Source organism: Aquila chrysaetos, chromosome 6 (genome assembly GCF_900496995.4).
Source record: "Aquila chrysaetos chrysaetos chromosome 6, bAquChr1.4, whole genome shotgun sequence".
In the NCBI taxonomy this organism is placed as follows: Eukaryota; Metazoa; Chordata; class Aves; order Accipitriformes; family Accipitridae; genus Aquila; species Aquila chrysaetos.
Window position 1 is genome coordinate 40,913,653 of NC_044009.1, and position 26,897 is coordinate 40,940,549.

General features: G+C 41.6%; 1 protein-coding gene across 4 annotated transcripts in view; it reads right to left on the reverse strand.

Annotated features, from left to right (window-relative positions):
• Positions 1-1,470: 1,470 nt before the first annotated feature.
• The window catches only part of HSPBAP1 (HSPB1 associated protein 1), a 39,942-nt gene continuing 14,515 nt past the window's right edge, over positions 1,471-26,897 (reverse strand). For 3 of the 4 annotated variants that reach the window (XM_030016878.2, XM_030016879.2, XM_041124075.1), the window contains exons 3-8: positions 21,212-21,396; positions 16,931-17,067; positions 13,595-13,766; positions 5,899-5,982; positions 2,751-2,861; positions 1,471-2,541 (exon numbers count right to left, since the gene is read on the reverse strand). In XM_030016878.2, the coding sequence (XP_029872738.1) occupies positions 1,984-2,541; positions 2,751-2,861; positions 5,899-5,982; positions 13,595-13,766; positions 16,931-17,067; positions 21,212-21,396 (1,247 nt within the window). In that variant the 3' untranslated portion in view covers positions 1,471-1,983. The remainder of the gene's footprint in view (positions 2,542-2,750; positions 2,862-5,898; positions 5,983-13,594; positions 13,767-16,930; positions 17,068-21,211; positions 21,397-26,897) is intronic. The other variant, XM_030016880.2, reaches the window with a different exon arrangement.

Here is a 26,897-nt window from a genome sequence, read left to right on the forward strand (position 1 = left end):
GATGTGATTAAGATGTTTCCTAACTAATTTTTAATACTTTTGGCACAGCAGTGCCAACACACAAATGTGAACTGTATCAATGGGACTGTTTATTAAATTCTGGTCTTGTTGCAGTGGTGCAACCCCATCAAGATGCTTTGGTGTATTAACATAAAACAAGAAAAGTGGATTTTCTTGTGTGCTGCTGAGAATTGCATCTTGCCTGCAGGTTGCTGCTGAAGATGATGTATAGGTGTCATCGGGGTCTGAGCCCAATTACAAGGGTAGAGCAGGATATTTGAAACTGCACATTTCTGGGTCAAAGACAGAGCTGGTACAGCCCCTACTACTAACTCACAGTCATTTTTCGAAGCCAAGGTCTCCAGCAAACTACATGTACAACTTTTGTTTCCTCTTTCCTCTGGCTGCCTAGGAAGGAATGAGAGCTAAATCCCGCCCCACTCCATAGCTGAAGTAACCACACTCAAAAGGGCCCATCAAGATAAGGTTTCTGTGCTTGTTAAATGTGAACCTTCAAGGCTTTTAAATTTAATCCTCTTCCAAGTGTATTAGGTTTTGGGGGGGATTTTTTAAATGGCGAAGTTTCCTGGATTTCTGACCTGTTGACATAGACCACTCAGCATTGTCCATCAGGGCCCTGCCAGCATGCCACCTGTGTAAAAGCAGAGAGAAAGCACCTCAGCCATCATGATTTTTCAACTATAATTTGCTGGAAGGTGATCTTTGTAAAAACAGCACTAGCTTCATGTATTTAGCAGGGAACAGATATCGGGCAAAGGAAGTATCTGCTAGAGGGCTGGTGGTGCAGGGTTATGAATGTGTTAATGACAGAAATGGGTTTGTAGGTGCTAGTAGACATGAGCAAAGGTTTCACAGGAGTTGTCCCAGAACCCCTCTGAAGCTATGACTAGGGCAAACGCCATTCTCTGTTGCCACCACAAACAGAAAGCAGAGGAGGTGAGAGCATCCCAGAAGATGTCAGCAGCTTTCTTTCCATTTTTTTTTTTTTTTTTTTTCAAGCCTCCATGCAGAGGTTCAGTGTTAACCCACCTGCTTGCCTATATTTCAAGTTCCATAACCTTTTAATCAAAGGACTACCCAGCCTTCAAAAACAAATCCAAGGACCACTCTACTTTGAAGAAAGGATGGTCTTGTACAGCAACCACTTACAACCAAAAGAAAAAAAAAAATCATTACATTTTGATTGTTATGGTAAAGAGTAGGACAGAGGTAGAAAGTTGTAACTGCTTTGTTTTGTTCCTTAGAGATAGGGAACTGTGTGCAACTAGCCTTAAATAAATCCTAACAATAACTTCCCAATGGCCTTTTGTCTCCCAGCTTCAAGTGTTTCTGAATGAGCTGAAGGCCACTTTCTTGCTAAAGGGCTCTTGTCTCACTCCATCCTGGAGCTTTGTGACAAAACTGAAGCTATTTTGTGGAAGGGAGGAAGTAGATGCATTAGTGAGCGCATTGCCTCTTGGCTGAGGTTAGGTTTATTTGAGCTTAATATTTCTAATGTGATCAACTGATCACTTATTGACCATTTCACTTCAAATGTGGTCAAGGGCTGCAGCCTACAGTAAGTCAGTCTATGTTCTCCCACTCTCAGTCCTCCTCTGCTATGTAACCACGTCCCAGCACCCACTCCCATTGTCAAGCCATACTTGTTTCACAGCTCAGAGCCGTAGAACACTTTAAAGATCCCATCCACACATCATGGTGGGAGTATAACTGTGTATGCTCTGTTTTGTTTGTAACACTGAGGAGCTCTCTGACTCAGAGACACATGTTTCTCTTCCCAGCCATCATTAACCAGTTATTCTTCTTTCAGCTCAACTTAAATCTGCCACTTAACCATTAACTCTGTCTGTCTGTACCTAAAAATTATTTGAAATAAAACATTCAATTATTACAGACCTTAAACACCCAAAACAAGGCTGCCATTTGATTTCTCTATTTCAGAAATGATAAAGCACTCCAGCATTAAACTCTTGTTCTCTCTAACAGCAGCCGAGCCACTAAATTGATGACATGCGGATTAACCAAACAGTCTAGCAAATCATTGGTAGAAAGGGCTGTTTCTGAGGCATTTGGACTGCCGTCTGAATCTATTTGATGTGCAGGTGTTTCACAGTCATTACTCATTACCAATTGCTTCCTGGTGCAGTGTAATTTTCCAAAATGTCCTCCTTCATTTTCATGGAGAAGATCTCTACTGTCACTTTCAACTGCAACTGCACCCATTGAGCTTGTTTCTTGAGGCTGTGGTAAAACTTGAATAAGATGAGGCCCAAAAGGTATTTTCTGCAGCTTTTCTGCTTTAAATGATGAAAAGCCAAATTCATGGGTTAGTAATCTGTAGCCCTCTGGTTCACAGCCAACTTCCCTTTTCTTCCTCTTGCGTGAGGCACTTGTCCTTTGCTCTGTGCCAGTGCTGCTGGAACACGCCTGCTCTGACACACTTGCCTTTTGACACTTGAAATATGCAGACACTGCTTTATTCAGGTACTGAAGATTGATTTCATGGGATGTTGCCTCAACCTAAGAAAACACCCAGGATACACTCAGTTAAAAGGAGATATGTTTCAATTCAACGTTGCATGATTATCTTCCATGAATTACTTTTGCTACGTGAAGGGAAGGAATTTAAAATTCTTTTTCTCAGGCAGCAGAAAGACTCAGGAGGAGCTAAGCAAAATGTCAGTAATTCTCTGTTATCACTGTTATAATGGGAGCAAGAGAGGGCTTACCTCTGTGGGATTTAGCCACACGTCTCCAGCACTGGGATTTTCTGCTGATTTTATGGCACATACTAGCATTCGAGTTATTGCTTCTTCTACACGGGCTTCATGATCTGCATCCTGCCTCAGGGGAACAGAAAGTGTTTGGAGATAGGTTAGCACTTGGGTCTCTGCAGAAAGCTGGAAGATTTTGGGAAGAACTGAATGGATGGTCTTAGTTTGAAAGCCATACTCATGTATGCGAAGTCAGTGAAAGGCTTCAGAGTTTTGATGCTCCTACTCATGCATACAGCCCCCACATGAGTAACAGCACAGGCTCTGGTGTGACTACTCATCTGAATAAGGATTTGCAAAAGTAGATTCTAGTGTGTGTATATAATCTCTTCCCTTATTAGTGTTCTGTTAATTGAATCTGGTCCTTGAAATTACAATGCAATGTTAGCGTTTAATTAATGTATGCGTTTATATATAGCTCTTTAGGACTAGAAGGACCATGGAAGTACATAGCAAATTTTATATATCTACATATTATGTCTAGTTTAAGTACTTAAAACACAGGATGTTACAGCAAGGCAGCAGCTATCTGGGGGCAACAGAGGCACAAAAGTGAGTCAAGGAAATTCAGGAAATATTTTATCATGTAACAGCAGCTGACATACTGCTGCAGTTTTAAACATCAGCAGAAGGAAAAAAATGTTTCCTCTGAAAGCTCTCCTGCAAAACTAAGTTAGTAACTGACTCTTTGTTTCAGGCCTTCACTTCCTGCATCATCCCCTTGGGCAGCTGGATACTAGCTAGTTTAGGATAGCAGAAAAAAACTTTATAGGATCTTTTTTACTTTTCTTTCCCACTTAACTGAGTTTCTTGTATATGGAAGGGAAGGGTATGTGGAAGGAGACAGTAAGACTCTCCAAACAAGATGGGTGGTTTAGTTATTTCCATGACAAGCGCCTAGGAGTGGATACATAAATTTGCTTTCATTGAGATGCTTAGACATATAAGTTTTGGAGGAAAGATGTAACCTAGTCAACCCATAGTCCTGAACTGCCTAATTGAGGCTTTGGGGAACATGTCAAGCAAACCATGCATCTTTCTAGTGCGAGTGTTGAAGGCAGTAATTCATCCAGGAACCCTGAGCAGAATTTGGGATAGAAGCAGGGAGAAGTGCTCTTAGCATTCTGTGGTTTTGGATGCTTGGCTTATTAATGGCCTCGTGTAACAAGCCCCCAAAACACAGAGTTTGGTATCTACATGTGGAAATTATTTAAGGTGTTGCACTCTTGGTATTCATCCTTGTCTGCTGAATAACAGGGTTGTACAGATTGCATGAGAGTATGTTAGGAAGCATGGAATACTTTGAGTAGCTCACATCCAGCTGAAAACAAATTAAACTTCTAAAGTCCTGCCAATATAATTAATGGTTTCACTAGGACTGTAAATGTTGGCATGATTCACATCTGTCAATATGAAGGCAGCTGGTAACAGCTGCAAACAAGAACTGCTTGATTTGGTAATGGAAATGTTCTCAGTATTGTCTTTTAGCATCCATGTCAGAATTTATTTTTATATATGGATTGCCCAACACCTACCAGTGCTGCCATCATCAGCTGTAGGGATAATTTCTGTAAGGAACTTTCACCTGGGTTGCAATAGCTGTACTTGTTTATGGCAGCTTTTGATATTTGGGGAGGGGGAGTATGTGTGTCATTCATCAGCAAGATCCAGCAAACACGCCTCTGTTTATGATGCCACACAACTACCTGCTCTTGCTGTCACGAAACAGGATCTTGGTGACTTCTGCAAGACCTCTATGACCAGAAAGGCCATGGAGTTTAGCTCCACTTCTTTTTTTTTTTTTTTCTTTTTTTTTTTTTTTTTTTTTTTTTTTTTCTCCAGCACATAAAAACAGCTAGAAATACTACAGCTGATGTACCACCCAGCCACTTGGGAGTTAACAGCCTAGCACAACTGATCCAATCTGGACCTGCTCCTCCGGAGGGGAACAATTTGTGAGGCACAGCTTAGGGTACAAGTATGTGTGTGTTGACATCAGGGTCTTTCCAAGCACAGGGCACACAGCCAGCTCCTCTGAATTACCACAAAGGCTGCTCAAATTTAAGGAAGGCTTAAATGGTTTCTCTGCAGTATTGGTGCTTTCTCTGGCACTGGACACAGCCTGACTGTACTTGGGGCTATATAAGAGCTTGGTGTGGGCTGTGGGCCTGCTGTCCTTTCTAAATACATAGTCTCATCTAGAAAATTTTTCCGTGAGGGAAACACCCAAGTGAGTTCCTCTGCTCTGCAAATGCTTGGTTTGATGTTGGTATAAGAAATGTATTGTGTGGTCTCTGAACAGCAGCTGAATGCATGTGTTCATCCCCCTGCAGACTTCCAGCCTAATAAAGGTTTAAAAGAAAAAAAAAAAAAAGCAATAAGTATTTTAGTGAGGCAGCTTTCACAGGCCATTTCAAAGGGTCTTTTTTATACTAAGCTAGGATTAATGATAAAGTAATTTGAATCAGAAAACCTTCTGGAGCATAGAGATGATCTAGTTGAAGATGTCCCTGCTCATTGCAGGGGGGTTGGACTAGACAACCTTTTAAAGGTCCATTCCAACCCAAACTATGATATCCCTGGAACCATCCCATACATACTGGTTAACATAAGCAAGAAAAATCAAAGCCTGGGGAAAAGAAAATTAATTAAATACTTGAGCAAATCCAACTCCAGGCAAATCAAAACTATCACAGAGAAATGAAAATTCAAAAATCCTCTGCCACCCCCTTCCTATCACATTAATCTGATTTAAATTCTAATTTAGCTTTGCATGTAAGCATGGGCTTGTGGTAAAGTTGCTGTTCTGTTGTCCCCTATTCAATACAAAGCTAGTTAGCCCACAAGAAATTGGACATGAAAAGTTTAGCTTGTGTTTAATTGTTTGCCTGATTGAGGTAAACTTGAGTGTGATTTCTGCTGAACTGGGGCTTCAGATCTGGAACCTTGGAAAGTTCTTCAGCAAAAACTGTATCCATAAGGGCTTTTCCCTCCCCAACCTCTAAATACAGCACACCCAATAGGGCTGAACCTGGCTGGTAAGGGACAAAAGTCCATGCAGACATGGAAGTGCTACAGTACCATGACATAAAATGGAAAATACCAGTTCAATCCAAGAGTTTATGCTGACAGTGATGGGATCAATGGATTCCACGTAGTGCCACCAGTGCCTTGGAACGAGCAGAACCTGGAATTGGAGATATCGCATTAGGGTACTAGCAGAAGCCTGAAGAAAGATAAGGTGTTTTAATTAAGGTGCTGTGGGATTCAGAGGCAGAATGAGGCAAGGAATAGGGGTAGGCAGTCATTGTTATCACTTCCTTCTGAAGAGCCTTTTCTCAAGACTTAAATGCCCACTCTCTCCTCCCTTTGTATCAATACTATCATGTAAGAAGTGGACAGGATCCAGAACTACCTCTCATCCAAACTACTTCCAATGTGAAGCAGGATTGTAACCTTTTAACTGCTCTAGGTAAGAAAGGTCTGGCTGTACAAAGGGAGTGCAGTTGGTGTAGCAGTAAAGCAGGGCTTTACAGAAAGTCTCAGCCAAGCAAGAACTCTTTTGTAGACTCTGCAACTGAGCAGACTTCCCAGTTCCTTTAGAAGGACTGCCAGCTGGCTTTCCCAAAAAGCAGGTATCCTAATGCTCATCTAGGTGATTTAACAGTATGTAGCTTTAATTCTGGTAAATAATCACCAGAATTAAACTCGTCACTTTCAGTAGATAGGCTTTTAAAAGAAGGTGTCCCAGAAATCACAACAATCTAGTTTAGATCAGAGCTTTACAACTATATCAGGATGATAGCTGTGACATAAAATTGATTCCAACCCATGGCTTTTATGGTACAAATACATTAATGTTGTTTTGATGATACAGGACAAGCTTTACAGATTACTGAACATTAGATTATCACAGGGCTATCAAGAAAAGCATAAAAGATGGTTTTTGACAAGGAATAAAAATGGTCAGAGACAGATAAAAATATACACTTCAGAATGGGGAAAGTGAAGCAATGATCTGTATCTGAATTGCAGACAATTCTTTTTCTTGGTAGACACAAATTACTTAAAAGAACATTCTGCTACCTAGATAGCCCTGTGCTTCATTATATCAAAACATGGCTAATGAGAAAATGTCTATGTAGGGAACAATGACTGTGGCCCTAGTCCTGCAAACACTTACAGGACAGTCAGAGCAGAATCATTTTTGGGCCAGAGGACAAAATGTTCTCCACAAGTTTCAATTTAAGTCAAACAAAAAAATCATTGGCTCTCTAAAGGTCAAAAACATTTGGAAATTGTACTTTAATCCAGTACAGCATACAAAACAGAAGTCAGTCAGTCTGTGGAGGGCCATTATTCAAAAAATATCACCAATTAGTTATTCCTGACACCTACAAGCGTACAAAACCCTACACAGACTGAAGCCAAAACACACTTTCTACACTGAGCAAGTTTCTGAGTGGTGCTTTTATCACAGAAACCTACACTTCAAATGAAAAGTGCAGTTGCATTAGCTGCAATGGGTCTATCCGTTAGCAAGTGTTTGCCTACACTTCACTGACTGCAGTATCACACCAAAAACCCAAACACTCATCTGCCCTATAGGGGATCTTATACTGGACTCTGTTAAAGAATCTGGGTGCACTCCAAATGATAGGATATAATGATGAAGCCTCAAAAACTTTGTTTTACAGCAGAAGGCGGCATGGTGAGCTTGCAACATGCTGGAGAAGTGGATGAAGACACTAGGGAATTGGGGTATGGTGCAGAGGGACTATGTAGCAAGGGAACAAAAGCAAGAGGCAAATTAAGGGAAGTGTATGAATGTTTCAGTAAGAGGGGCTGCCTGGAAAAACAAGATGGAAATTAGGAATGGAATGTGCTGGTTCAACGCGACTCATGCAAAGCAGAGACAGAATTGCTTTGGAAAGAGGAGGTATAAGTAGGAGGAAAATACAATCCCCCAACTAGTCCAGTCTTTTCAAACCAGAGAGGAGGAACTTGGTCTTTGGCGAGACTAAGCAGATTTTACTTGCCAGCAGGTTAAGGCTAGTAACTGCAAAGTTGTGTATTTCCACAGCTGATGCCATTTATAGAGGAGCTACAGAGCTGTGACTCCAAGAGGCAAAACAGGTACCATAAAGACAGTTGCTCTCCTTCTTTTATTTTTGGGCAAGCTTATGCTTGTTAAAATAAGGATTTATAGCAGCAAGAAAATTGAAATTATCAAAAAGCAAAAGGACTAAAACTTTAAGGAAGACGAAGAAATGGAAAAAATTAAAAACAAAAAATCCAGCTGGCAAGGGAGCAGGAGAACTAACAAGACAAAAAAAAAAATCATTAGAGAGAGAAGCAGAGTAGGATTCTTCTACCTTTACAAACTAGTATTCTTTGAGGTTTGCAAACTAGCAGCAACCCCCCCCCCATCCCCAACTATCAATTCCACAATAAAATAAAGATGACTTCTATATGTTTATGAATATGGGAAACAGATTTAACTACATTTGAAACTACATTTCAATAGGAAATGTGAAAGTAAACCACAGTGAAATACACACACACAAAAATGCAGCAAATGTTTTACAGGGAAAACCTAAAGTGCCAAAGCAAGACAGAACTATTCCAAGCTAAGAGATAATCTTGTGTTAGCCTGCTTTCTACAGAATCTATCTAGCTTTGTGGGCTGGGAAGGTACTGATCTAAACAGCAACCAATCAGATAATATTTAGGCTAGTGACAGGCAAATATGGTAGATGAAGTCAAAGTAGGACAGAAATCCCAGGAAAGATAAAATGAAATTCTGGTCTGTAATGTGAGGAAAGAAACCAAGAGAACAGTTGGGAGAGCAAGTGGAGCAATGCTGAAGACTTGTACAGCACACAGAACAGAAGAGGTTTAAATTCTCAATGGACATGATTAACTCGATATAGTGCAAAGGTAGGGCAAAGGTGGAATTGCTTCAAAAAGAGAGCATACCCTGAAGTGAAATATTATACCAAGAAATTCCTGCTCTTTAGAAAAAGATATTTGGGTAAATGTGCAAGAAAAAGAAGCACCAAAGAACGCCAGCGTGATGGGAAGAAAAAGATGGGGGGCTGCGGGGGGACCCAAGTAAATCCCACAGCTGCTTGCAACCCTGGCAATGAAAAATAAAATAAATAAATGCATAGTCAACCCCATGGGCGCACCATGTGAGGACTCTGTCAGGGTGCTGCCACCCCAGCCTATGGCCTGTCACAGCTGGTGCCTGGCTGCCCTGCTGCTAGGAAAGTGCTGCTTATCCTGCCTCCCTCCTCCCTCCTTCCCGAGCTGGTGTCTTCCCACCTGCTGAAACAGAGCAACAAGGGCCACTGATGCCAGAAACGCAGGCACAACCCTGGGGAAAAGCACTGCGAACAGGAAGGGAATGGGGCTGTTACCATGCTGTGTCCATAGGGACACAGGCGAGGGATTGAGGGAAGCTCAGGGAAGAGGTGGAAAAGTAGAGTTAGGAACTGGCAGCCTTCACCTTTGGTTTGCTTGACTTTTTGGGCATTCGTGGGGTTCTCCACATGTGTTGCAGGCTGAGTGGTGTTTTCATCGCCAATATGAGTGTAAATTCAGCTCCTGGACTTTTCTGCCTCTCTCTGATGGAGACAATAGTTCTGGTGTCTAGAGGCTGAGCTGGGCTGTTCTGCCTTCTCTGTGGGGTGACTTGGGGCCAGCTCTGCAGCCTCACACGTGAAAATTCTTTCTTCCTTCCTCACAACAGAATTATCGACCATCTACTATGCATAATGCTGTGGACAACTCTGAATTCTCCTTTACTCAAATCACTTAAACTTTTCTCCAACAAAAGTAGGTTTTCACTGCAACCCCTTTTAAAAAGTATTTCGTATACTTTGAGCTGGAACATTTATTTCATTGCCTTTTAAAAAGTTTGAATTACTGCATTTCCTGACTTACAACAACACTTTTATTTTTTTTTGGTATCAATTATATTTTTCTTGGTTATTCAGACTGTCTGTTCTGCTGCTGCCCACTTTAAACCCAATCTGAAGCTCTCACCCCTTTTCTTTAAAGGTGGCATATAGGGAAATCCCTCCCTGACTTCATGCAGATTTCTGCTTGCTCAGGGTTGGGTTAGATGTCAGGGGTCTGCCTGTGCTGTTGAGAGCTCTGGCTGCTGAGCAGGATCCCATGGTGTGTTAGATACTGCAGCAGGAGCACAGAAAGAGAAAACCTGGCAGCTTTACACAGGAACTTAGTGATAACTGTAGCTGTGGACACAGACCGAGTTTCAGATGTGTTCAGAAAGCAGGCAAGCAAAAGCAGGGGAGGAGAGCTTCTGAGCAGCAGACCGCAGTGAGAGACAGCAAGCAGTAACGTTGATCTTTTTTTAAAGAAATTTTTTCCCCACTGTGACGATGTTTTTCAAGGCTGGAAGGGAGCATCCTTCTCGGACTCAATGTGCCTCTAAGACTAGCTCAGCTAGGCCTTTTCTTGCACCTCTGGTATCTAGAGCTGTACTGCAACTCCTCTGCGCCTGGGACACAAGGAGGCAGGAGAGCAGGCAGCAGGGCAGCTGAGTGCTGCCTGTAACACCATGGGTCCTGGTGTCCACTACCCCTCCGCTCTGGGGTAGCAAGAGAGGGAATGGCATTGCTCATGGGAGCCCAGTGCACAAGGTGCTTGCTCTCCATTAGGAGGGCAGATGTGTGGAGCCTCATGTGTCTACCTTCAGACAAGCCAAGATGCGTTTTTTTGTCTTTTTACCATTGTCTAGTTATATGGATATGGATTAAGAGGAAGATGGATTAAGAAAATTACATTAGTGAGCAGGAAGGAAGCAAGAAGCTGGTAAGAAGTGGGGCAGAGGAAAGAATGATCAGTGATTTTGTATTTGTACAGCATCTCATTTTTTTGTAGCCTTTTCAGGTGGGATTCTTCTCTCCTATTTTTAATCATCAAAAAAGTTAAGCATCTATGCGTGTAGGCTTCTTTTATAGACTGTGCTGAAGGACAAGATGGGATGAATGATTCTGTAGGACTGTAATTGTATAAGACAAGGAGGATGAATCACCTTGAGAGGTGCCAGGTTCTTCCCACTGATGGCAGACAGGACATCTGCCCTGGAAGCGTTTAAGTTGAGGGTAGCAGATCTTGCCCTAACTCTCTTAACACTTGTCCCAGAGTGTGGGGTGGAATATACTAGAACAGACATGTTTTGCCCCATGTGCAGTCTTTTAAGCAGTATTTGTGTATTTGTGAAAACAATCAAGGCATTTTTAGAAATACTGCAGAATTTATGAACAAATAAAATACTAATGCTTTGGGTGAAAAATCACTAGTTCAGTGAGCACAAATCCACCAGCAGTCAACCTGCTGCTCCGTACTTACCAGTCAGCCTTGCAACCATCGCATAGGTGACCAGGTCCAAATATTTATAAGAAGCCCCTAAATTTGTGTGATACAACTTGAGCTTGTAACTTCATGGATATAGTCAGGTACCGCTGCAAACCCTAAAACTACTCAGCTGCCTATTTAAATAAATTAGAGATCTAAATGTTATCATAATTTGTTATTGAAAACAGATCACTAACGTATAACCAGAGGCCGTGTTAAGACCTCTGTGGAAATTCAGCCCACAGTCACTGGTCAAGTACAGGATGAAACCTTATAAAAAAGTCTCAGCCAACTACCTAAATTCATAACAGATATTCACCTCTGAACAATACGGTGAAAGGGCACAAAGGATGCAATTGAAGTACGTATTGTGCATTGGTACAATGTTATAGGTAGGAATTCTGCTTTAAAGCCTTAAATGGGTGTAGAAAAATGGCTTGTAGCAAACGACGACCAGAAGGTGGCATTTTACACATGAAGTTTTTGATATTCAAAGCTGCACTCAGCCTACATGCAGTTGCTCTCTTGAATACCTAAGAACACCTTTGTCTTTATTTTTCAACCCTTTATTGCTACAATATCTAATCCAAAATATTCTGTGTACCCTCTGGGAAGGAGTGGAGATGCTATATATTATTACAAAATAAAGCCGGCTGCAAATTCTGCAGTAATTGTATTAATTCCACATGAAAACCACTGCTAAGTATGTATCAAGATTGTTATTATTTAGAGATCCTCTCCCTTGTTAACAAAGAAGTTCTTCTAGGTCATTTCTTTCCTCTCCATCAAGCAGCAGCAGTCCCCAGTCACCTGCCCCATAAGCTTCTGGATGAGATGCAGGAAAGCACCACCCAAAAGGTGCTGATAAAATGGATGAAGGCAATACCTCATGGCTCCATCATTGCCTCTACATTACCTTCTCCACAGACATCTAAACAGTATCTCCTTCATGGCAATGCAGACAACTTGTATTACTGAGCTGGCTCAAGATCTTTATTCCTAGCAAGATTAACTTGTAATTGCTTTAAGCCTAATTAAAATGAAGATCATATTAAAGGTTTACTACCATACTTGATCATTCCAAAGGAGATTATAAATTGAATTAGTGTTGGGGATCATGGATAATACAGTGCTGAATGGATGTGGCATTTTTATCAATAGTAAAAATTTGTTCTTTGTGCTTTAAATTATTGAACACTGCAACCTCACAAAGTGTAGAATGTGAAACTAATAATTTACTTTAGGAGTATGACTAGGAGCTAATGTAGTGCAAACAATGAAGGTTGATCACGGATTCCCCATTTGCAACTGTACCAGCAGAATAGCATACTCTTCCCAGTCAATAGACACCATCCTCTTGTTGGAAAAAACTATCCTGCTCCAGCCTGCGATCTCACCAGTTCACAGGAGCGCTCCTCACTCTGCCTCCTCAAAATTAGCTAGATTAGCAAAAATCAGTTCTTCCAATTGTTGAAGGCAGGTGGGTTTGCCAGCTAGGGGCAAAGGAGAACTAGCACAGGTTGCTCAGCTGACAGGTCAAAAGAGGGGACAACATCTGGTAGGAGAAGGGTGAAAAGGCACTACAAGCAGCCACTCCACCGTCTTAAGCAGTCAGAGCAATGAACATTGCAGAATCCCTTTGGAAAGTCCTGACAGTTTGAGATGTGCAGGGGTGCTTTACAAGGACATGCACTGCTGAACAAATGAAAAAGGGTAATTCAGACTCCAAATACAGACCATGTTGATTAAATAAAGAAGGACGCTATTTACGGCAGAAGACTAGGAATTAAGAGTCCTGAGCCCTACTCTCATACTGCTGCTGACTGCCTGTGTGGCTGTAAGGCAGGCACTTATAACTGAACTTTCTCAGTAAAACAGGGTTAATAATATCCTCACGTCCTTGTAAAGCACTGTGAAACCTCTGGATGGTGTGTGCTCTAAATGCAAGTATCATCATTATAATACCCTGCTACTAAAGCAACAAGTTGGGCCAATGTTCCCTGGTGAAGGTTATTCACTATCAAAACATGAGTTCCTTTGTTGGCTCTACACGCTCATTAATCAAACACATTTTATGGAACATACTGGTTTCAGAGTAGACAGGTTAGAGTACTGTTCAAGAAACTTTTAAAGCAGACAAATTGGAGGTGATGGCAAGAACTGTGATGGAATTGGGCAGCTGATTGAACTAACTCTCCAAATGTTTGCGGGTTTTGTACAAAAAGGGCTAGTAAAGTAACTGTGAGCAAAGGAAGTTCCTGTGCTGAGAGAAATGTATCAAGCCTGAGTGCAGCCTGTAGGTAGAGGGAAGTTCCACAGTCAATTTGTTAAGATTTCCTAGCCCCTAATTAGCCAGTTAAACAATTTACTAGAATCTTTAAAGTAATGCAAAGCTCGTATGTGAATGGTACCTGTCCTGGATTGAGTGTAACCACATGGGCTGTTGTGTTCCTAAACTCAGGAAAGCGTTTCAGGTCAGGGTTGGCAACGTTGACTTTGCTGAATATGCTGGATTCTTCATAAGGGATCCTGGTGGGATAAAGGAAACTGGTGTCACCAGGTGGGAAGAGGTGCCATCTCTTCCTGAAAATAGAGAGAAGATAAAAATGTATTCAGTGCATGTCAGTTACAGCAAAGAACTAAAGGCAGTAGCAAGGTTTTCAATAAAACATAAATCTGCCTTGCTGTGTGAATCTCCTACGCAGTGAGAACACAGGCAGTGCTTACAGGCTGTCTCCTGAAAGTGTTTTTAAAATATTCCACTTTTTAATTTTTAACTGAAAAGATTTACAGCTTCTCACAAATTATTTTTAAAAGGCAGATAAAATAAAATTTTTAAAAAAAGCTCTTCCATCTGGTTCCTCTTTCCTCGCTTTTACAGAACAACATGCAGCATTTACAGATGCTCAGAGCATTAAAAATTGCTCTATAAACCAGGGGAAACAGTTTTGTTACAGACAACGTACTTTCATTCATGGAATGAATAGCTGCTGCACCCATGTTTTAAAAGGAGGGCATTGTGTGTTTACAATGGTAATCGTAAAGGGGTATGGACATGATCTTCTGTCTCCTATCTTCACCTACAATACCTACTTGGCTGTTAGTCGCAAACCCCTCATTCTTAGTAAAACTCACCTTGATGCTTCTATACGACAGATGGCATAAATAAAAACCAGAGACATTCGCAGACATAAGCATCCTGAAACACCTGTATTTTTTTGTGTTATTAGTACCACATGATGAGAATGTGGCTTGTGTGGGCCACTGGGGTTAAGAACTCACTGGTGTGACTAAATGCCCAGATGGAGCAGGACAGGGTCGTTCTGCTCATCAGGGCACTCGTGTTCCAGGTTGCTCTCTATGCGCCCAGAGAATTGGGTCAACACACCACAGTGCAGGGCCAAGCAGAGCTGAGACACGGACCTCGTCCTTAGGAGCTAATGTTTCTTTTTCAGTTACATAGACCAGATCAAGGAGAGAAAAAAGAATATGCCAGAACTGGTGGTGCCAGTTTTATGGGTACTATAAATGAAATATCTTAGCAGGTACATATGTTATTTAGAAAGAGGAGTTTTACTCGGCAGTACTTTAGGTGATGGAAATAACCAGAAAGGAATACACAAAGAGAGAATTTATTACATTGAAAAGGTGCCAGACAATCAGTACAACAGTGACCCATGCACTAAGCAATGGAAAAGTTTTACAGCACAGTTGGACAATTTGTGCAGCTCTTCTCTTTGTTTCAGACTCTAGCGAGATCTTTTCTTTTTGTCCCTTTCCTCGGTACTCACTTCCTGCTTTTTGCCTACTGCTTCTAATTGTCAGTTCTAAGTCACAGATCTGAAAATGGAAGAAAAGCAACCAAATGGCACAAAACCAGAAGACCCAGGAATAGCAGGATAGCCAGAACTGCAGAGACTGGCACAGATGGAAGTCCCATAGGCTGCTGACATTTCTTGGTAATTACCAAAGCTACTGCTGGGTGCAAGCACAAAAAAATAGTTCTCCTGAAACTCAAGCCCTATTGCAACTTGACTTTGCCCTCCAAGATAGACCCTCTGAAGGGGCAGAGAATAACTAGGTTAGGAGGCTCATGGGTTAATCTTGCAGGCTCATGACAAAGCAATATCATGAAGCAAAAAATTAAGAAGCCTGAGGGATGCAAGGAAGACATTCAAGATAGCAACAAAGGGCTAAGGAGTCATCCCTGGCTTTTCTGCAAAGGCAAATCTATTTAAGTTTAGCATAAGCTTATATTCTGTTACAAAGCCTGTCTTGTTTGTGAGTCTCAAAAGGGAATCTTTCTGCTCTGAAAAAGCACAGGATTCACAAGCTTGTGGAAGTTTGCAATCTATTTATAGGCTTTGCTCTGAAAGGAAAACAACTTTGTCTTTTCAGGCCATGCAAAGGCTTTTGGCTGCTTCTTTCCCTGAGAGGAACAAGGATTTTGTTCTACCAGAGGAGGAGGAAGTGTCTTGGGAAGGCAGGCAAAATTGCTACGTGATGCTGGAACTCTGGCTCAAGTTCAACACCTGAAGGTAGAGATCAAAGAGGCAGGGCAGGTATCATGTCTGCTAGATTACTGTACTTATTTGGTACCCAGTATTTAGGTGGATCCTTAGAAGATATTTAGGCATGTAAGTCTCATGGTTTTCAATGAGATTTCTGGCTCCTAAATACACTTAAGTGTCTGGACTTCAATGCATAATGTTTACTGATGAGATCTGAAGTCTACAGGACTGACTGCAGCAAAGCACAGTGCTGAGGGCTGCTTCCAGAGTGTCTCTGCTGCACATTCACCCAAGGATCTCAAGGCTATTTGTAAACATGAATGAAAACCCACCTGAGAGCTAAACAGAGTTACCCTTCTTACAGATCAGATAATTTGCCTTGGGCCTTAAGGCCAGTCAACCTGTGGCACTGCCCAGCATAGAAGCCAGCATGCCTGACTTCCAGTCCTGCACCTTAATCACAAGACCACCATAATTTTACTGTTCTATAAAATGTTAGAGTAATTAACCACATTAAAATTCTGCTGGCAAATTACTCCTTCCACTCTATACACTCAAACCTAAAAAATGCATGCAACTTCTTTTGTTACTCTAGCATTACTCTAGCAATAATAGATAACAAAAAAACCCTGAGGCCAATATGCAAGGAAAGAAGAAGAAGGGGGGGGGGGGGGGGGGGGGGGGGGCGGGAAGACAGCATGCAAACAGGCAGAAAGATACAGCAACAAAGCTACATGCTCCAAAATTAGTTTGGAGCCTTAAATGTCTCTTTCAACTTTGCTCACAGCTGGCTGCTCCCATCCTGATGTTCCCCTTTTAAATTTATTCTAGCAGGCTATTAGAGGCTGTTGCACAGAGAATATTGTAAAAGTCTAAAGTAGTTTATTTCTATTTTGTTTCTGGGCTTTTTGTTTTTAACTCTTTATCTCCCACTTCCAAATTCCTGAATTTGTAACTACTAGGAAGACTAAAACGTTTATTATTGGACCACATAACACACAGATCAGCAAAGATCTTCCTCAAACAGAATAAAATTGTTACCTCCATGACCCAGTCAAACTCCAACCCCCCGAAGTTCTGCCATTTCCTATAAAATAGTTCTGATGCTCTTCAATCGCTGAGAGCTCAGAAAACTTACATAATCAGGACCTAGAATTAATGCTCAAGAGTCCAAAACGAACTTTATAGCACAGTGTAACTTCCCCTGTATTTGTTGTATGTATATGTACTTGTTACCTTCCTTGTACTTGCAACACTAAGTTGCAGCCGTAGGAGTCCAAATGGCAGGGGGTGTTTGCTCCTTCAGAACCAATCCACAGCGTGCTCTCTTTTCCACTTCTTCCAGGAAAACCAAAGTCAGACCACCTTATATCCTACAGCAATGAAAAGGTTATTTATGTAAGCTGTTGAACTGATTCACATCCTACCCTCAGTTCTCTGAGTCTCTTGTCTTCCCCTCCACTGTTCAGTCGCTCTTTATCCACTGCAGCTGTTGCTCTTTGATGGGGTTCTTGCATGCATGGCCTGTGCTCCTTCCTCCAAAATTCTCTCTAGTAGCATTTCTTCTGCTGTTTTTTTTCTTTTTCTGACTACACAGCCTCCCAGAGCTCTGTCTCCAGTTCTCATGTTGGTCTTTCATATCACTCAAGTCGCCCATTTGCTATACAGAAGGACTGCCCAACTGCTCATTGCCACACGTGGCTTCTCTTCCTTCTTTTCACTCTTTTTTCCTTTCTCCACTCTTAACCATTCACCCAAGCTCAGGATTGCTTTTAGAAAAATTCTGATATAGAGCATTTAAAAAAAGAATGGAAGGAAGGAAAAATCCCTATTCCCTTTTCAAACTGATTTGATAATCCATGTGGCATATTTGCTCTCTCTTTGCTCCTGTCTCAGCTTTCTCCATGTATTCTGGAAATGCAGACTTTAACCCATCTCTGACCCAGTGGTATGCTGTTTTTTTAAAGTTTTTTATTATTTAATGGACATATTCTTCTCCTGCCTTTGCAACTGTGGAGGCAGTGAACTTAAAACAATTTGATTACTGGGTGAGAAAGGGCAGAACAGGTATGCATGTGTTATGAACGTGATCCTGGAGCTTTCCAGTCCATTGATCCTCCCACAAGTAATCCCCTGGGGATGACAGCTGGAACAAGAGGGACAGTGAGGTATTTTTCAGATAGTTCAAGGGTTTTGCAGGATGGCTCTGTATAGCTTGGATAAAGCTTTCCCATGTTTCTGTAGCTCACCCTGCCACCTGCAGGGCCTGATCATTTGTTTACTGGAAAGCGCTTGAAGTATACTGGCCAGAGGTACTGCTTCCTTTTGGCTGGAGCCCCGGACTGAGCCTTAGGAAACAGAAACTCAATTCCTGGCTTCCTGATGGTCTCAGGCAAATCAGTTCATCTCTGAGCTTTATTTTTCCCATCTTGAAAGGAAGATAACAGTATTTGTTCCGTTTCAGTAAAGCACTCTGGGGTCATTCACATCACCTAACTTTAGGAACCTAATTTAAGCTTGGCTCCTGCTCTTGTCAAAGCACTCTCAATCACGCCTTGGAAAAGCCTCTCTCTTTCTGCTGTCTATAAAGAGAAAATAGGAGTCTAGCCTCCTAATTTAAGTATGTAAGCTAGCTGCTTGCAGACAGGTGGATGACTATCCTTTTTTAAGATCTATGGATGAGGAAAACTACAGCTAGACATTATTATAAGGATGACTTCACCATGACTCTGTATCAGGAAACCCTCAAAATGAGCGATACCCTTCCCCAAAATTAGGTGTTGCTCAAGATTTTGAATTTCAGAGTTATTGATTTTAAAGATATCATTTGAAAAAAATGGAGAAGTGTAATATAAACATTTGTCAAAGGCAGCAAAAAATCAAAAAGAAAAAGTTGCTCCTATAGATTTCAGCAGCCATAAAATTTAAAATCCAATACAACTATTTCAGTGATAAAGTTAAGCGTAACACCATCTCTACACTTTAATCTCACACCTAAATAGTTTTTGTATTTTGTTACAATTTAAGTGGAAAGAAAGCACACATAATCAATATTAGATTTAAAAGAACTTTCTGAAAATGCTGCAGCTGTAGTAAATAGTTGAAGTGATTATGGGTAAAATAGTTTTTAACCAATGAACTGAAAAGGAACTGGTAGGATTACTGAAATCTTGTCACAGTGGGTTCCTTTTCTACAATAAAAAGCCACAGTAAGAAGAAACGCACTAAAAGGTGTTCCAACCATAACAGATGGCACATTACTTGTGAATTATATTTATTTCATTTGCTGCTTATAATGAAGTTAATCTGTACCCGTATGTCACTTTAAAAGGTCTCATTTCTATTTAAACTTCACGCATATATCTTGCTTCTGATTTATATCTCAAATTCTGTAATGAAATATCAACTGAACAAAAAATGTAAGATGCTAGATACTGCTCATAGATTAGAATAATGGAATCATTACCTTAGCCCACACAACTGTAAATGATAAACAGTGCAATCTAAATTTCAAACAACTTCTAAATGGCCCTATTAATCACTATAAATAACAGTGCAGTTGGCCTTCTTTTCCCCTTCAAATCACCTTACGTAAATCTAAATAAAATCTAAAAAGAAAAAAGGGGTTATCATCAAATTCACACAAGAATGGAAGAGAATTTCTACAAAGAACTCTTCTGGCTGGTATAAATTGTGTAGCAGTGTTTCAAAAGCCATATGAGTCTGGAACTGACGGATGCATTTCACTCCCATGCCTGTGAAACCGGCAGATGACATACACCATATTTGCTTGCATAACACCATTGATTTTTTCCTTCCCAGATTCTGCTTTAAAAAAAATCCACAGCATAACCATTACATGTGTCTATTCTAAAACTGCGGTACAATCTGTTGCTTGTTATAGGTCAGGTGATGAGGTTGTGGCGTGACACCTGCACAGAAATGCAATTCCTGGAGCCTCAATTTTGTTCTTGAATGGGAACAAGGGGAAGAAGGAGGGAGGAAAATGGTCGTTTCCTTCAAGTGTGTTTTTATTGACTGAATAAAGCAGCAGGCTGTTCAGGTCTTCCGAGCTGCTATTACCTTGTGGCATAAAACACAGGAAAATGCTGTCTGTTGAGGCAGAAAGAGAGAAGACCACAGCAGGACCACAGAGAGAGGAAGTCACTCAAAAATCTGGGGAAGCCTGAAACATCCCCAGAGCTCCCAACTTAGTTCAAACAACATGACCCAGTATCAGAGTTGTGCAGCCCAAGTTTATGTGATCCTGGCTGTGTTTCAGTGTGTTTAGGAAGGGAGGGGAGAAAGAAAGGTAAGATGGTCTTTGTGCCCAAACCTTACCTTCTGACCCACAGAACAGGGGTCAGGAAAGGAGACAGTCTGCAAAAAGACTGCGCACTGAAAAATACTAATTTTACTGGTATAAAAGAATAAAATACATATAAGGAGCATGGGAAATGCTTTCTGAGGAAATAATTAATTTCAGGGGGCTTATCAGTTCGTACTGTCTGTCATCCCACTGATACGGTGTTTGCAGGGAATTATGATTCCACCTTCACATTTGAAAGTATAGAAATGAATAAGGCTTCATTTACTATTCTTTCTTTACATCTTTTGAAAAAATACACCTTTTGTATAGCTATCCTTAATTTTGCCCTCTGACAATTTGCAAGGAGAAGTAGCAGGAATGTAGATGAACCGATACATTGAAATCGCAGATAGACATGAAGAAAGTAAAAGAAAATATCCCAGGTAGGTGTCCTAATACCTGCATTTGGAAATTACTATAGATTATGTACTTCCATGGACAGGTTACTTCAGGTATTTTACTGCCTCCACAGACAATCAAGTTATAATAATCCCACAGACTCAGAATCTCTCCTCCTCACAAACAGTTAATCTAAATATATTAAGGGAAGGAACTGTACTACTCGAGAAAAGGAGCCACAAGGCAAAACGGGGAGTGAAACCATGTTACAGCCTTGTTGCTACAAGTGAATCCATGCCATCTAATCCTCTCTCCTGAGTGGAGCTGTGAATGTGGGTACTGTTCAGGTGTAAGGTGGGTCTGGGGCAGCAGCAGGGTCTCAAGTTTGCAACATGCCAGACCTGCCGGCTGTCTGTCATATCCACACCCTATTCCCACCTCAATTCCATACCTTCAGCAGAGGTGTAGGGAAGGTGTTTAGCTGCAGAGGTCACACATGGAACTCAGTGCTCCCCAAGCCTGCCCAGCCACAAAATGATGCTGGGCTAAATGGGAAGGGGAGTGCTGCCAATGTGGTAGTTGTTTTTGTCACTTGTGGTGATGTTTTTAAGCATATAAGGAGACCCAGAATTTTAGATGGCTGCCAGTTGGTACTAGTTCTCCATTAGCCTGAGAGCCAATAGCTTTTATTTCAAAATTTTAAAATAAATGGCCAAAGGAGCAGAGAGGGGATAGCATTAGAGGCTTCAAAAGCTACACTAGATAATTTGCAATGATTAAACTAGGAAGAGATAATATTAATGCTTTACCTGGAAAATTTCTGGCTTGTCTTCAAATATCCTGGCAATGTATTTGTAGTCAGCATAAGCCCAATATTTGGAGTACTCGTAACAACTGAATGGTCCAGAGAGACAAGACAGCTGCCCACAACTCCACGCCAAAAACTCTTCAAGTGTAGCCTTCACGTAGTTACACCTGGTTTCAAACTGGGGAACTAGAGCAACAAAAGAAAAGCCAAATACTACATAAGCATTAAGCACAGAACCAGTAAAAATAATACGCAGTTTCTCTCCCAGCTCTGGTTAAATGCAACATGAGATATGAAGTGGGACTAGGTGGCTTGACTCTGGTCAATAAAATGGTTCTCACCACCTAACTCGTAATTAAAGTCTGAGACTATTGCTTTTTCATTAAGGGTTAAGTGAATGGCTGTTACCATGCACTTGCTGTGAGGTAAAAGCACACCAATAGTTACTGTTGTTCATGTGTAAGGCACCCTTCAGCACAGTAACTCAATAATTCGCCTAAGTTCCCTGAACAGCTGAGAGCCTGTCCTTTGCTTCATCTCCCTTCTTAAGTGTGAGCTGCAAATGTGCACACAAGTATTTGTGTACCCTTTATTTTGTCTCCATGGATTTATGTAGATGGACATGTTCATCTTTTCCCTTTCCCACCTAAAGGATAACCAAATCAGCACAGTAATGCATAGGAAGCAAATTATAGAATCATAGAATCATAGAATCATTTAGGTTGGAAAAGACCTTCAAGATCATCAAGTCCAACCATTAACCATGCCCGCTAAACCATGTCCTGAAGTACCCTGTCCACTCGCTTTTTGAATACCTCCAGGGATGGTGACTCAACCACTTCCCTGGGCAGCCTATTCCAATGTCTGACAGCCCTCTCAGTAAAAAAATTTTTCCTAATATCTAACCTAAATCTCCCTTGCCTCAACTTGAGGCCATTTCTTCTCGTCCTATCTCCAGCCACCTGACAGAAGAGACCAGCACCCACCTCACTACAACCTCCTTTCAGGTAGTTGTAGAGAGCGATAAGGTCTCCCCTCAGCCTCCTTTTCTCCAGACTGAACAGCCCCAGCTCCCTCAGCCGCTCCTCATAAGACTTGTGCTCCAGGCCCCTCACCAACCTGGTTGCCCTTCTCTGGACACGCTCCAGCACCTCAATGTCTTTCCTGTAGTGAGGGGCCCAAAAACGAACACAGGACTCGAGGTGCGGCCTCACCAGTGACGAGTACAGGGGAACAACCACCTCCCTGCTCCTGCCGGCCACACTATTTCTGATACAGGCCAGGATGCCGTCGGCCGCCTTGGCCACCTGGGCACACTGCCGGCTCATATTCAGCCGGCTGTCGACCAGCACCCCCAGGTCTTTCTCTGCCGGGCAGCTTTCCAGCCACTCTTCCCCAAGCCTGTAGCGCTGCATGGGGTTGTTGTGACCCAAGTGCAGGACCCAGCACTTGGCCTTGTTGAACTTCATACGACTGGCCTCAGCCCATCGATCCAGCCTGTCCAGATCTCTCAGTAGAGCCTCCCTACCCTCAAGCAGATCGACCCTGCCTCCCAACTTGGTATCGTCTGCAAACTTGCTGAGGGTGCCCTCGATCCCCTCATCCAAATCATCGATAAAGATATTAAACAGAACGGGGCCCAACACCGAGCCCTGGGGAACACCACTTGTGACCCGCCGCCAACTGGATTTCACCCCATTCACCACAACCCTCTGGGCTCGGCCATCCAGCCAGTTTTTCACCCAGCGAAGAGTACACTTATCCAGGCCACGAGACGCCAGTTTCTCAAGGAGTATGCCATGAGAGACAGTGTCAAAGGCCTTGCTGAAGTCAAGGAAGATAACATCCACAGCCTTGCCCTCATCCACTAGGCGGGTCACCTGGTCATAGAAGGAGATCAGGTTGGTCAAGCAGGACCTGCCTTTAGTAAACCCATGCTGGCTGGGCCTGATCCCCTTCTTATCCTGGACTTGACATGTGAGTGCTATGGAGGCACACATGTGGCAATGATCCATTTAAAATGCTGTGTGTCCTTATTTTTCATTTGGGACTGACAAAAGCATATTGTGGTGTTCCTTGGCAGACATAGAAGTATTTACCAGCAGTGTTTTGCTCCTGTCATGCTTTGGTCGGGCTGACTGATACAGCCTTTCAGCTGAAGGTCAGGTCACTTGGAAGGCCTACAAGATAACCCACATCACAGCATACTTCTGGTTAATCAGAGATCTTCATTTCCCACAGCCGCTAATTGTGCTAGCTTCAAAGAGACTTATCCGATGTTAAAAAAAAAAAATCATTCACTTTACTATAACTACTACTGGGAAAAAATTACTGCAGCCTGCCTGAATGACAATGACAGAGCTGCAATTTAACCTTGTGTAACTTGCATAGAGCTGCTCAGAAATGGGATCCTTTCAATGTTTGTGCAGCAACGGCAGTAGCTCTTCGTTCTTTACTGCTCTCATTTTGTTATCACAGCAATTCCCACAGACTCTCATACATTTGTTCTTATTCCCTTTGGGTGGGAGAAGAGCTTTTAAAACCTCTACCACTATTATTTTGCCATTTTCCATTGTAGTAGCCTAGGTAGTGGTTTTCCTTCCCCTCACTACCAAATTCATAAACTAAAAATGTCAGATAAGCCCCACTATTCCGCAATCTGTAGCCTGGGTCTGTGCAGTAGAAGGGCTCCCTACCTAAGAACTGCATACAAGACATATAAATCACCTGCAATAACCAAAAGCCCGTATATCTGATTCCCTGTCTGTGTTGCAGTCCAATGCCCTCCTGATACTGTCATTAATGCAATGCACATCATTTTACTAAAAGATGGTCTGATGGAAAAATTAGATAAAAGATACAAGCACTACTGAAGGTGGCTCGGTATCTGTATTATTTTGATGAGAACAAAGAGTGCTCAGGACACTGCCTAGTTTCCAAGATAACTCAGGAGCAAGTGTTTTAAAGGCAAGAAATATGCCCTTTCTACCTCACAGTGCATTTCACTCTGAGCTTCATTTAAAAAATTCCAACTATGAAAGGCAGGACTATCTTCCAGGACACAATCTCCTCAGGGCAGGGTTATTGGTTTAATTTATAACTTGTACAGTACCAAGGTGTGGGTGCTGATGGAAAAATAAATAGTAATAAAAAACATATTTGGGCAATCTAGACAGATTGCTTAGATGGATTTGTAGACTGCAACTAGGGTGAAAATGTTAGCAATGGGCAGCTGGAAGCAAGAACATTATTAACCAGTTTGCTAATACTTAATGACTAAAAGCTGAAGGTGTTTTGTAATTGATAAATTATAGATTAAGACACCTAAGTCTAAAGTAAGCTACCAGTGCTGTCTGATGACATGGTATCTGGAGGCATGACAGTCTTCCTCTCTCCCACCTAATGCCACAGATTGAAATCAGAGAGAGGGAGAGGGAAGAAGTGCTTTTTGGAGGAAGCAGCTCCCTTCCTTAGTTAAGGTCTGGTCCTGAGAAACGCCAAATTCCATTCTACTCAGAAAGACAGTGTTTGCAATGTATGCTAAGGGAAATGTAGAAAAAACAATAGCCTTAGAAAATACCCTAAAGCTCGAGTAAGAATGCAAGTGAAATGTCTCCTCCATTTCTTTAAAGAAAACCAAATGTCTATTCACAGCTGCCAAGGAATTAAAATTATTTAAACAAATAATCCAACAAAGAAAAACCATTTAATTCTATAACAAAGCACAAGCATACTCACAAAACAAAAAAACTGACCATCCACATCCAGCTCCAATAACTACCTCAAAACTCAGCTTTATGTGACATTTATTCAGCCTACGGTATTTGTGCTATATTTTCAGCCTCCTATTCAGCTACTGAGTCTATAGTCACCTTTGCAGTCCCTCGCTATATCAAATCTCAGAGGTTTGAATTCTTTTGCTGTCCTTAGTGGTAAAATCTTTTGGGCAGATGTCCAAGTTGCAGCCCTTTTCTATCCAACTGCGTATCTGACAGCATCAGCTCTATCCAGCATCTCTAAGAGAAATTTCCTGCAGAGATCTTGTGACTCATAACTGATCAGCATGACAACCTCTTGTTCTCTCCAGCTTCTTCACAGTAAACTCATTGTTTATTCATTTTACTACACAACCAGAGAAAACGGTCAAAATAAGTAACGTCTGCATACAGAAGTCAGGTTTGTGTAAGCTTTCTTCTTCCTTTGTAATTGCTGATGTGCTCCAGGTAGCCATCAGACAGATGGGCTATAATGCTGCATTTTCTCTGCCAGAAACTCAACTTCCGTAGCTGCTGCCCACCCTTCATCCCACCTCAGAAAAATAAATCTTTTAGCATGGCTGGAACTAGATGGGTAGGGGTTTCCTGATTAATAGCACCTTCATTGTTCTTGTAATGAGCACTGGTACTTTCTCTGGAGGTATCTTATCTCTGTCAATGCTTAATGCTCTGATGGTATTTTTTTTCCCTCTTATGGACACATACTGTTTAACTTGTGTAATCAGACAGAATACTATCAAACACACAAACTTAGGCAGGTACAAATAATTCACACAAATAATACTGCTAGCTCCCGTATTTTCCATGTTTCAAGTGAGCCTTCCACATCCATTATGCCTCAGGAAGTTCCAAACTAGCAAGAAAAGAAACATAAAATCCAAGCAACTCCCATTGCGTTGCCCCATTTGTAGTTCTCACTTTCTTATATTAAGCAATCTTCAGTTTGGGAATCCCCACCCAGGCTGCAGATGTGGCACTAAAGAAAGATGAGAAGTTGTCATAGTAAGAGGTCTCAAATAATTTCAGATCTTCCAGATGAACCCTGTGGCTTAAATAATCTCAGAAACTCTGAAGCAGCCATTTCAGAGTGACACCAAAATATACCTACAAGCAGGAGAACAGTTTCTTTCTAGCACATGTTTCTGACTCAGTGGCAGAAGCGGTCCCGTCTAGTCTTAAGGCAATTAAGCTATTGTAAACATGGGAGGAATATGCAGAGAGATCAATACCATTTTAATTTTAGTCTCCTGTTGCTTTCTCTAGACACATCACTGCCTCTGCTTCATTTGGGAAAGTTAGTGTGAACAAAGATAAAGAAGAGAGGTCCTCGCTGAAAAACAATATTAAGCATGCAAGAGTGAGATCAACCATCTTCCAAATGACAGTGGCACATGAAATGTATTACATTATTTCAGACTCTGGCTAATGGCTTCACTAATATATCCTTACAATGCAAATTTTTTATAGCATCACAGGTCTCATTCAGTTACAATATAACCCCTGAAGGCTCTACCCATCTTCTTGAAGACATTTCTAGCTCACATTAGCATATAATGGAGGTTCCTGGAGACAAACTGATTGCTGCCTAGGGATTGATTCCTTTAGGAAAAAGCAAAATACAGATAGATGCAACTTCAAGATACAAATTCCAATTTAAATCCACTCTATATCGCTAGTGACTACAAGTTACTGTTAAGTGATGACTCTTATCTACTTAGTTGGTAGCATCAATCCATCCATCACCTAGCTACATAAAACTCCATCAAAACCCATCAGAAGCTTTCCCAGTTGGCACACCTATTTGGGTCTCAAAAAGTGCCTACTAATTAATGGAGACTAGGACCAAATCTACCCTTTTACCTGGTAAGCCTTGCGTATTACAACTGAGATATGTCAACAAGGTATCAAGGA